This window comes from Styela clava, chromosome 9 (assembly GCF_964204865.1).
Source record: "Styela clava chromosome 9, kaStyClav1.hap1.2, whole genome shotgun sequence".
In the NCBI taxonomy this organism is placed as follows: domain Eukaryota; kingdom Metazoa; phylum Chordata; class Ascidiacea; order Stolidobranchia; family Styelidae; genus Styela; species Styela clava.
In genome coordinates, this window is record NC_135258.1 from 5922652 (window position 1) to 5934777 (window position 12126).

A 12126-nucleotide genomic window follows, 5' to 3' on the forward strand; every position below is an offset into this window, starting at 1 on the left:
ACGTCACCGGAATATTGAAGAGGAAGTTTTTATTGTACATTAGAGACAAATATAGTATTGCGCAATAATATTCGATTATTCGGTTCGATTTGAGAAAAATATTCGGTTCGATTCGAATCAAAAAAATATTCGATTTTGGTCAGCCCTAGTTACGTCATTATCACAGTTTAAGCATGTAACAATTCACACTTAGTAAAGACCTGAGCTCTGGTTATTTTAATGTGGATGTGAATATCTTTGTAATCATTCGTCGACAACCTTTTGTCGCTCGCGGGCGTTACATTCGTAACAATTCAATTATGTCGTTATTTTAATTATACATACTGCATGGGCCCCTTACAGGCGATCCCCCTTCCCAGCCCACGAATATCCTTTCACTTCTAATTTTGGCCCCGGTCAATCAACTCGGGGAACCACTGACCTTTGGGTTCTAACACAGTTTTCTAATAAAAAATAAATTGAGTCAGGAAATATGATAAAATCAATGTATAGGCTGAATAACTGGGTCATATTGAAAAATATGGCATCTAAGTTCATAAATGTAAATTAATCTCTAAAATGAGACTATAATTATAAGTGATTTATATAAGCTAAAAAGTCAAAAACAGCATAGCCATATTATGTCACCTGGTTCACTACGTACATCACGCTCTCATCTCTAAAATAAACATATCTGAACAGTTCACCACGTACATCACGCTCTCCTCTTTAAAATAATCATATCCGAACCGTAGATACTTAGAAAACAATACTTGTAATGAAGCACTATGCTGCTAATATGCCTTTTTCACCATGTTCTGACGTCTTGTTGAAATGACACTCTGTATTGATGCAGAGTATGTTTTAGTAAGTCCCAGTGAATTTTGATTCCGTAATTTTCAAAATCTTGCATTACCCTTTTCATAATGACCAAAAATAGAATTTCTCCGGAAGCAGTTTATAGTAAGTTTAACTGGTTTTAATTAAATCTAACTATGGACTGAAAACAAAAATAACGGGAACTGATAAACAATAATACCCAAAATAACGATCAAAATCGGTGAAAAAAAACAAGGTCCTCATTTATATAACCCAATAACAAAAGGCAATATTCGATCATAAACATATACCGGTAGTTGAAAAATACAATAGCAAACAAAAATATTTGGAAAAGTAAGCTCAACTGATAGATGCACACACTATTCAGGGTTTCCCAAACTTTCTCGGTCACGACCCGTTCCAATATATTAAGAAATTTCGTGACCACCTGTTACAAGCCACTTTTCGGGTCTGGGTCTTACGATCAAAGTCGGCATTGTTATGCAAGTGTGCCGCTTCTCTGATCCAATGTATTCTCTAGGATTCGTGAGATTTATGTTTTGCGCTAGTTTTAATAATAGTTTTTCTTAAAAAGTCTTAAAAAGTACAATAGATATAGTACTTTGTGTGAAATTGGTACATGATTTTGTAAATTCATTCCCCCCATCCCTGTGGGGTTGTGACCCCCAGTTTGTGAAGCCCTGGAATACACCCTGGATGGCACACTTTATTAACAGCTTACAGTCTGTTCATTCACAAGTTGCCCTGTTTGTATACAAATATTCTGTAACTAGAGATATCCAGAACATTCAGTATTAACAGAATTCAAAAAATTTGATATTCAGAAAATAAAATGACAGCATTTACCATATTGGAAAACAAAGATGAAATGAGATATTATCCATACAAAAATAAAACAGAGCTTAGAAAGTTGATACTTTGGTCAGACTATTATTTGGCAATTATTGTCATTCAGACCAGGAGTAAATGGAGCTAAAAAGCCAAGTCACGTTCATTTTTTTTTTCAACCAGTAAAAAAAAAGAACACAGAAAATACAATCAATAAAGTCTATCAGTAATGCAATCCAGGGCTGCAATTATTTTGGATTAATATTGCAGAAAAATATTGATGACAAAATTCATAAGTACATCCTGATTCAAATGTTAAATCAGCAAGTACTACACATTATACATCATTTTTAATATCTGTTGAATTCTTAGAATAAAACACACTATATATAGGATAAACCCCACAAGAATATCATAATTTAAATGTGAAAATAGAGAGTACTACACAATATACATCATTTTAAATATCAGTGGAATCTTTGGAATAGAAATTGGGGTACCTGAGCTGTTCCCTTGAAAATTTAAATTTAAAATTCTAGAAGCATTTTATTTTCAATTTTTTGAAGCAGTAGCTGAAATTTTTGCTTTAGAAGATTTATTGTTAACATGTCCTAAGATATGTTTCTGAGCACAGACTTTGATATGAAAATATTTCCCACAATGACCACATTTGTATGGTTTTTTTCCTGCAAAAGCTTGCTCATGTTTTTCTAAAGAAGTTTCGTCTGAAAACTCTTTGTTACAGACTTTGCACAAATAAGATTCTTTGGGTACTTCCTCAGTCTGGCCAAACAGCATCAGTTCATCACCCACTGCGTCAGTATTCAAACTCGCAGGGTCTGGGTTACAAGGTTGATAGGTGAAATGAATTATTTTGACATCATGTGAGTTCTTATGTAAAATGAAGTCTGTTTTACTACTGAAGGTTTCTTTACATATAGAACAAGCTATAGGTTTTGCATGAGTTTTCATATGTCTTTCAAGTAAATCTTTGCTGTAAAAATTCCTTTTACAATCAATACAGTGAAATGATGCACCAACTCCGTGCTTTCTTAAAACGTGCCGTCTAAGATCACATGCCCTTGCGGCTCTATAGTCACACTGAGAACATGGATGGATTCTGTCTTGGGAATGCATGTACACCATGTGTGCCTTCAGAGATGATTTTTGTGTGAAACGATTTTGGCAAGTACTGCATACAAATTCCTTCTTGCCTGTATGTATTCTACTGTGATCTGTTAACAAAGTTTTTGAGCTAAATCGCTTCCCACATTCATCACAGTTATATGGTTTTCCTACAGTATGCAATCTAATATGCTGAGACCAGGTACTTTTGAGACGTAATCTATGTCCGCAAATGTAACATGGAAATGGTTTTTCCCCGGTATGAATTCTGATATGTTCTTCCACAATTTCCTTTGAAAAAAACTTTCTGTCACATGTTTTACATGCATAAACAGACTTTATATCAGTATGTTTGATGTTATGTTCGATAAAAGATTTCTTCGTCTGGAGAGGAACTTCACATACTTTACAACACAAATCTTTATCCATCAACTTATCCATTAGTGCCACCTGCTGTTCAGGGGTAGTCCCATTCACGATCTGCTGGTTTTCAGTCAAGACTGGACTACTGTTTTCTGGAGAAACCGTTTCGCCACCACAGCTTATCGCAGTGTTTGAATGAAGTTGTCCGCTATCTCTCCTTCCATCTCCATCATCAGGATAATGCAAACTCAGATGAATGTCATACGTTTTCTCTCTGGTAAACATTTCTCCACAAATCACACATATTCGTTTGGAAATACTTTCATGTTTTTTCCTATGATTTGTTAACTTGTTATTGTTTGCAAAAACATTCCCGCATACTTCACATGAATGTGTTTTTTCAACAGCATGTACTCTAATGTGATCCACCCATATTTGACTACTTGAAAATCTCTTCCCACATTGATTACATTCAAATGGTTTTTCACCTGTGTGAGCTCTATTATGTTGAATTAGTTCAGATTGTCTTGAGAAGGTTCTGTGACAAGCATCACATTCATAAGGTCTGAATAAATTTTCATGTAGCTTCGACACAGGGTCAACAGAAGCACATCCTAGAATGTTGATAGTGGCGACTTGACGAGGTACAGAACCATCGTAAATCGACATGACTGAATATACAAAAATTATTCAACTCTGTTCCTATATGTATCATAAAATCCTAGTAAAATGCACGGTATTTGAAATTAAAATAACTGTAGTTGATGTAATACTGAAAATCTGATGCTGTAAGCTGCAATCTTTTATTCAGTTTACTATGTTTTTTTCATAGTTTTTTTAAACTTCATGTATAATTCAGTGTTTATATAGAACAGAATTTGCTCTGAATACTGTTCAAACTTCGATACTCCCATATATGATCAACTATTTTCTTAGAAAATGTCCATTTTTTGGTGATTTTTAAAGTAAAGAAGATTAGTTTAATAAGGCAGACAATAAACAACCTAATAAAAGAGAAAGGGTAATAAAGATATGGCATTAATCAACAAATATAGTATCATTAAATTAATTATTAAACAAAATGGTGGCAATCAGGTATGTGAAAAAACAGGAAATTGAGTATTGAATACGGCCGCACAACATTTACCATCCTTAATAAAATACTTCGACTACTACCGGTAATTTAACACGACATAATGAACGTAAAATTAGAAAGTTGATTCTAGGGAAATGTATATTGGAACATTATATTTTGATAGTGAAATATAGAGTATTTCATACATCGATAAATTGATATAAAATCTACAATAAAATTTCTCAAAAGTATAAAGGTTTAAAAATTATGTTAAAGACTGATAATATGCAGTCTTCAGTAAAAAGTAGTGAAAATTGCAGTAATAAGGTGAAATTGCGATAATAATTCACAAAAATTCAAGATATTTCAACACTTGGAGGGATATCCATAGGAAAAAGTGAACTAGCAAGCATATTAACCGGTACTCCCATAGTGTGTATGCAAGGTTAGAGTTAGTTAGGCCATAATTTTATTACGAGTTTCCTCATATTAGTTCTATTATGAGTTCGAGGACTTTCTGTGTTAGCCAAGTGAATACACCCCCTGCCATAGATTTCAGTCCCTTTACACAACTTGACGTAAAGTGGGCGAACAAAATTTGTTACCTCCATATTGTTACACACACTTCTGGAGCGCGCAATCAACTGCACAGAAATCAGTTTGGACATCAGAACCTAAGTTGTTTCTATGGGACGAGAGTAAGAACTGTCAACCCGATGAGAGTCTAAATGACACTTCAAAGTTGTGGCGTTGAAAAATTCCTTGTTACAGATTGCACATTTTAAAGATTTATTACCAGAACAAGATTTACTGCCTGAATTTGAGTTTATTTCTGACTCTGCTGTGCTCCAAACACCATGAATCTTCGTATGAGATCTTAAATGAGAATTTCTAATGAACCTTTTGTCACACATATTACATTGAAAAGGTTTATCACCAGTATGAATTTTTGTATGATCACGTAAATGTGAGGCTTTCAAAAATCGTTTACCACATTTTAAACATTGAAACGGTTTTTCGTCAACATGTATTTTTGAATGATCTTTGAGATGAGAATCATCACAAAAACTTTTCTCACATTTGGGGCAAGTTACAGGTTTTTCTATAGCGTGTATTCTCATATGTTTCCTCAATACCGATAACTGTGTAAACTGTTTTAAACAAACCAAGCACATATGTGGTTTTTCACCAGTATGTAGTCGTAAGTGGTTTTTTAATGTACTTGAATGAGCAAAAGCTCTTCCACAAGTTCCACATATAAATGGTTTTTCTCCTGTATGCACCACCATATGATTTTTTAAGGTAGCAGGATGCGCAAATTTTTTGTCACAATGTTCACAAGCATATGGTTTTTCACCAGTATGTACATGAAGATGATGATCAAAACTAAATTTGTCACGAAACTCTTTTCGACATGTTCCACAACTATATTGCTTATCTCCGGTATGTGCCCTTCGTCGATGCCGCACTCGTTTCACGCTGTCAGAAAACAGTTTTCCACACCACTCACAAGCATATCCACCAGATACATTTCTGGCCCTTGCTTGATCAATTAATTGTCTCGATATCACATCAGAAGTTGATTTAGAATCACTTTGTGAAATAAATTCTCTTTGATATTGAACTTCAACAATATTGACGACCTCTGATTCTTGACCTTTAACCCCATCTAACTTCGAAACCAAATCGTTAGCTGATTTAGAGTTAGTGGCCGTAACATTAAACACGTATTCCTTAATCCCATTTTGAAGTTTGATATCAGAATGGGTCCAATTCTGAGAATTGAGCGTCGTTGTTACATCGAGAGACATTGCAATAACCACATACTATGAATGCCAAGAACCAGAAATATAATGAGAAAAATTACAACAATTATTAAACATATCAATACACCTCTGAGAATGTGTAGTTTGGTAGGGACAATGGAGTTTTGTCATTTAAATGACGCTGAAGTCAAGTTTACCATAATAGATGGACCTTAATAAGCTCCTAACTATCTTATTTTTCACATTCATAATTTTGTAATACACGGTATAAATATTAGAATCTATTTCTCTCACTTTACAGCTAATAATTTTTTTAAATTCAATTTGTAATACTAATTAATAAGTTTCAAATTGAATTCGTATATTCAAAAGATAAATTTCAAAATTTAGGCTGATGTTTCCGGTAGTGGTACAGTATTGTATGGAGCAAAGGCCTGACTACGGAGCTTACAATATTTCTCTGGACACCGGGCCATTGTAATTTAAAACCGTCTACGCAGCCCTAGCGCATCATGCTTAGTTTTAGAAACACACCTCAATGATCAACCTATAAGACTCTGCAAATTGTATAAAAAATTTTCTTGTCTAAAACTACATAACCAATGGTTTAAATTGGATACTTTCGCAAAACTGAAGGGCAAATTAAAAAAAAAATGATTCAGTCGTTTCGCTTAATTTAAAGTAGAACAAGATGGAGATTACTGTTTATGTAATTATCCGTAATTAATATCCGTAGAAACCCTTTATATTGATTTTTAAAAATATTATAGAAACTTTTTTGTTTGTTGCCATGCACACCCCGGCTATATCAGTGCGGTAAACTAAGTTCAAAATTCCTCGTAGCATGCAGTACACTAAACGTGAATAAACATGGGTCAGGGTTAGCATGTGTAACAAACAATAAAGTGCAAAGAAGTTTATAAGTTCAAGCTGTTATTTCTGCTATTGACATTATCTTAATAATTATAACAGTAAAATTTTATTTTGACTCCATAATACAGTAACGAGAATATCGGTCAGAGACCGAAGACTTATCGATCGAAAGTTAGGGGATCCCCAAAACAGCGCTCTTACGCCATAGCGACACCTTGTGTCCCATCACTAATTAATTAATAACTTGCTAATTATACGACATAATTCATCCAAAATCAATAGGCTTCTGGTCCGACATATGATGAATGCACATGCAAAATCTGGAGCAGATTCAATCTCGCTTTCGTGAGATAATAGCGTGCATCTAACAGACAGACATACAGACAAATACCTATTAAGATACCCTAATTAAAATCGATAATGAGCTTTAAAGAAACAATAAAAAAATTTCTAAATATGAAATAAGTAAAACCTATTAGCTATTACAGAATCAAGAGAGCAGAAAATCTTAAAACGTACAGATTTTAGATTAAAGGCAGAAAGTTGTTGTCAAAAGAACTCACTGTGTTAACTCACCAAACAGTATTAGGTTAATTAAAACATGCATTTGATAATGGGTGTCATGTTTCCCAGATTAATAGATTGCAGAATTTTAACATACAGACATATCAAAGTATGTATAAAGATTCACATAATAATACTATGTTTGCTGATCAAAAAGCTTAATGGGATATTAAAACCCTGAAACCAATTCTCAAGGAAGTCCTGATCCTCTTTTTTGTGCCAAATAAATTCCAATGACCAACGGAATTTTCGTATTGAGATTTTAGAATGGAATTATTATATTATGAATACCGGTAAATTTTATTTGTTTCCATGTTTCAGTTTTTTAATTTAAATCCCATTCCCCCCAATATACTGATATATATGAATAGTATAATAAATATCCAAACAGAAACAAATTCATACCATTACCATGATGTCATTAATTTAAATTCCAATATTATGTCCACAGGAGTTGTGTTTATCCACATGTAATCCAATCAGTTTTATATTAGTTACCGTATTTCCTGACGAATAAGTCGCTTTTCTATACCCAAATTTTGGGATTGCAATTTGTGAAAATCATCAATTGTTTATGTCATCGTGATGTCTTATTTAAGCCGTAAACATCTTTTATTTCAGCTTTTATTCTCCCTAAATCACAAATTTCTTTAGTATATGTTTTGTGCCACGAGGACGACGATAATTACTTTATTGTTCTCAAACAACCATGTCACTTGTGAGATACGAGTTATTACATGATCATGTGTGACGAGATGCTAAGATAAATAAAGGAGCGAATACGTGACCCAGATTTTCTTGGTTGAAAAGCGGTATTATAAAAAAATCAAAACAAAATGGAAAACATCATTTAGGTTTTATTTTAGGATGGCCCGTGACAGATTTAAGATGATTTTTTAGACATTGCAAAACGCAAGAACATTTTGTGTTCTATATCTACAAACGGGATCTGATGCGACTATGATATCTATATGTATGTATAATAAGTATTGTATATCCAATTCATTTTTTGAAATAAATTTACTCTGTGGGATATTATCGCTGACTTTTTTTAGGGTGATATCCTAAAATAATGAGTGACAGCATTGCGATGGAGCGGAATAAGTGTTGCAGCAACAGCGATGTTTTTAATTGGAATAAATACGAATCAAAACAACAAATAATCGTACATGGATCGTACATGGATACATGTCCATGGATTGCGTTGATATTTTGGAATAGTGATACTATTAATGTTGTCGCAATCGCAGATTAAGTTGATCACAATTAAATTAATGAGGCAACACGTTTCATTTCGTGGAGATTTCGAGGTGATGAAGATGTATGTTTGATATAATATACACTTTATATGTATATTTTTTGTCCTTAAGTGTACTTCCTGAGATTTTATAGCAGATCTTGAGATTTTTATACTGACGATAACAAACTCGCAAGAGCGCAAAAATATGTATGCAAACTAAAATTATCAGGCGGTTTATCTCACATTATTATGTCCACAGATTGCCAATCGCAGGTTACGTTGAGCACAATTATATTAAAATTGAAAGGCAGTCTGAAATCCTGTAGTTGTCGTGGATTGAATATTACGCAACATGGAAATATCATTATGGGCTATTTGAACAAATGCGCAAACGGCGCGACCGCTCAGAAGCCATTGCATGATAATTTTAGATTCCGATTTTGATGTGATTTCACTTCTCGTCTCATTGGGAGATTATATGCAAAAACCCATTTTTTCGGGTTTAAAAACGAACCTCATCTTATTTATCGGGTGGACTTATTCGCCTGAAAATACGGTATACCATTTAGCATAAAAAATGTAACCAGAGAACAAAAATTAGACAAAGAATAAAGAAAACACCAAGCTCTTATCTTGGGTTTTCCTATTTACCACCTACGGTATGTCTCATACATCTCCATCTAATGAAAATGATGTCTGGATGTACAAATTATAAAATTGAATTAGCTTTCACAGGATATTAAGCATACCTACTTGGCGTTGCATAGAAACTTACATATGTACGTCATGATTGACCTACAGTATGTATTAATCATCAATGTGCTCATATAACAATAATACATTTCTTTCACTTGTTTTTAGTAAATTCAGAAATATAAGATTCCTATCAATTTACACTTCTGCACTTGTAAAGAACAATCCACAAAATGGCAAAAAACACAGACAGACAGAAGGCCGCATTATAATTAAACAATTATTTCAATTTATTCACATTGACCATTTTGCAATAGGTACCGGTACCGTCCCTTCAGACCTTACGATAACGATACTACCATAGAACCGTACCGGCCATTCGTGACTATATTCAGTTACCGGTACCTGCTGACCGGTACGCCTACGGTACCTCAATCAGTGAATGTCTGTTAGTTTTATTTTATGATTCTCTTTTATAAAGTCGGCCTATTTAATATCGATACCGTATATATGGTTTATATAATAATAATAATTGCGGAACCACAATGTCAGATGCAAAATTACAAAACAGAAAAACGTTGAGGGTACGGCATCAGATATGCAAGCCAAAAGCCACGGCGCAAAATAACGCGCGAATCGTTATCAAAGATGAGCGGAGTCAAATTACCGAACTTTAAAAATCCGCAAGAATCCGGATAAAAATCCGAGTCGTTCTCCAAAAAAACAATTACCGTATTTGCTCGTTTAATAGCCCGGGCGCTTATTTATTTAGACATACTCACTAACCGGGACCTTATTCAAACCGGCCCTTATTCAAGCAGGGGCGCTTGTTATTTTTAAAGTAAAATTACACACAAAAATACCGGTAGATAAGATCGATCGTACCAATCCACAAAAAAAACTTTTACAACGGGCGGGTATTCAAGCACCGGCCCTTATTTATTTTTATGTCCTGTTCACACGGGCGGCTATTCAAACGGGCCCTTAATCAAGACCGGGCGTTAAAACGAGCATATACGGTATTCGAAATTATACCCTGTGATCGAATTGACTATGTCTACTTTAGATATAAATTTGCATCCACTGAAGTCGAATATATACAACAAGTATGTACTGATATGAATGGCGTAATTTATCACACTGATAAATTTATTGAAACCTCAGTAGCTATTGCCTATCCAGTATTCTTAGGCCCCTTAATTTAGAGACAGTGTAAAAAATGACGGAATATCAACAAAACGAACCCACCGAACATATTTTTTAACAAAAGTACATAAAAAAGGAGGCTAATCAAACCATATCCGAACACCCAGAGATTGATTGATTGCGATTGATCTCGGTGCCTTCGCGGGATGAGGTAGTCTTGCGCGGAAAAAGCTCCCTATTCTCTTTTTTCGTGAGCGGTAATTCTCGTTTTATACTTTTTCCACAAAATCAATAACGAAAATCATTTTTCCAATCAATCATTCTATTTCGGTTCCCTGAAATAAACAACACACGAAGTGAACAGTCAAACAAAATTCCGAGATACTTGGGAGGCTAGCATTTAAAATAAAGTTAAAAAGCTTTCAAGTACCACCCACCTGAAAAATATTAATAATAAAAGCACACAAAACACCGAAAGCTTAGGATATATTGCACCCGAAAGCCTAGGATATATTGCTTGATTATAATACCAGAAGGGTCATATGCACAAGAAATGCATACTATAATGCAGGAGTGTGCAAACTGCGGCCCGAGGACCAAATGCGAAACGAGTTTTCAGTGTAGGTAACCTGTTACATGCGAGCAATTCCAATTCTTTTGCGTCGCAAAGCCTATACCAGTACCTGAATGTCACTGTCATATCAGCAAAACTAGCTACCAAAATACATGATGTTATAAACTTTATAATATAAAGCGTGTTTCTCACTGAAACTGTTCAGAGTCGGTGTGACAATAAATCTGAATAAAAATTTTCTTCAAGGACCTCTAATAATGCCGTAAGATCAATACAAAAAAGAAACAATTTTTTGTGCGTTCAACTACTAGAAAAGCTATCTCAAATAAAGATGCGGTCGGTGGTTTTACCCAGTTACTTGTATCTGGCCCTTCTATAATAAAGGTTGCACACCCTCACTCATAATGTAATAATTGTTTTTCAATTTTTTCATCGACGTAAATTCAGCATACATTGGAAGCAGAGTATTTGATTATTTCATTAATCTGAGACTGACTCCTTCCTGCCAAGGACAAGGATGTTGGACAACGACACTCGTAGGGTCATATTTTATGGGCTTTATTGTTGCGATTTGATTGTGTTTGCAAGATTCGTGCGGAACAATTCAACATACTCTGAGTGGGTTCGAATCCCGTGGGAGATAATTATGCAACAACGGGTAAGCTATACAGGATACGGGCAGTGATGGAATTCAACCGGTTTGCACCGGTTCTATAGAAACGTCTCACGGAATTTTACGAGATCAGCGAACCGGTTAAAAATGTTTGAAGTAAAAACTGCTAAAATTTCAAAAAAAATTTTTTTCTCTGATGAAGATTTTTTGTGTTTATTTTCATTATAGAATAACAGCATTCTTTTTCTATAGAATATCAACATTCAAGCATGCGTTTTCAGTAGATCATACACCTTCAGGTTTTTAAGTTCATTATCAACGAGTATATAATATATACAGCAATATAGACAATCCTCAACATCATCAAAAATTTCGATGCTATTTTTGACATAATGATGCTTACTTAACCATTATTTTGGAATGTTAATTGGGAAGTAATTGAAAATA

General features: G+C 34.2%; 2 protein-coding genes across 2 annotated transcripts; both read right to left on the minus strand.

Annotated features, from left to right (window-relative positions):
* Window positions 1-1011: 1011 nt before the first annotated feature.
* Window positions 1012-3806, minus strand: LOC144411632 (uncharacterized). Its single transcript, XM_078115925.1, has one exon. It carries the CDS (start codon window positions 3802-3804, stop codon window positions 2200-2202), a length of 1605 nt encoding a protein of 534 aa, XP_077972051.1. The 5' UTR covers window positions 3805-3806; the 3' UTR covers window positions 1012-2199.
* Window positions 3807-4139: 333 nt separating this feature from the next.
* LOC120338689 (uncharacterized) lies at window positions 4140-8494 on the minus strand. Its single transcript, XM_039406599.2, has one exon. It carries the CDS (start codon window positions 6019-6021, stop codon window positions 4885-4887), a length of 1137 nt encoding a protein of 378 aa, XP_039262533.2. The 5' UTR covers window positions 6022-8494; the 3' UTR covers window positions 4140-4884.
* Between the last annotated feature and the right edge of the window lie 3632 nt (window positions 8495-12126).

Bases quoted from the DNA above. Each gene is read 5' to 3' on its own strand.
- LOC144411632 (XM_078115925.1), bottom strand. From the start codon at position 3,804: ATGTCGATTTACGATGGTTCTGTACCTCGTCAAGTCGCCACTATCAAC.
- LOC120338689 (XM_039406599.2), bottom strand. From the start codon at position 6,021: ATGTCTCTCGATGTAACAACGACGCTCAATTCTCAGAATTGGACCCAT.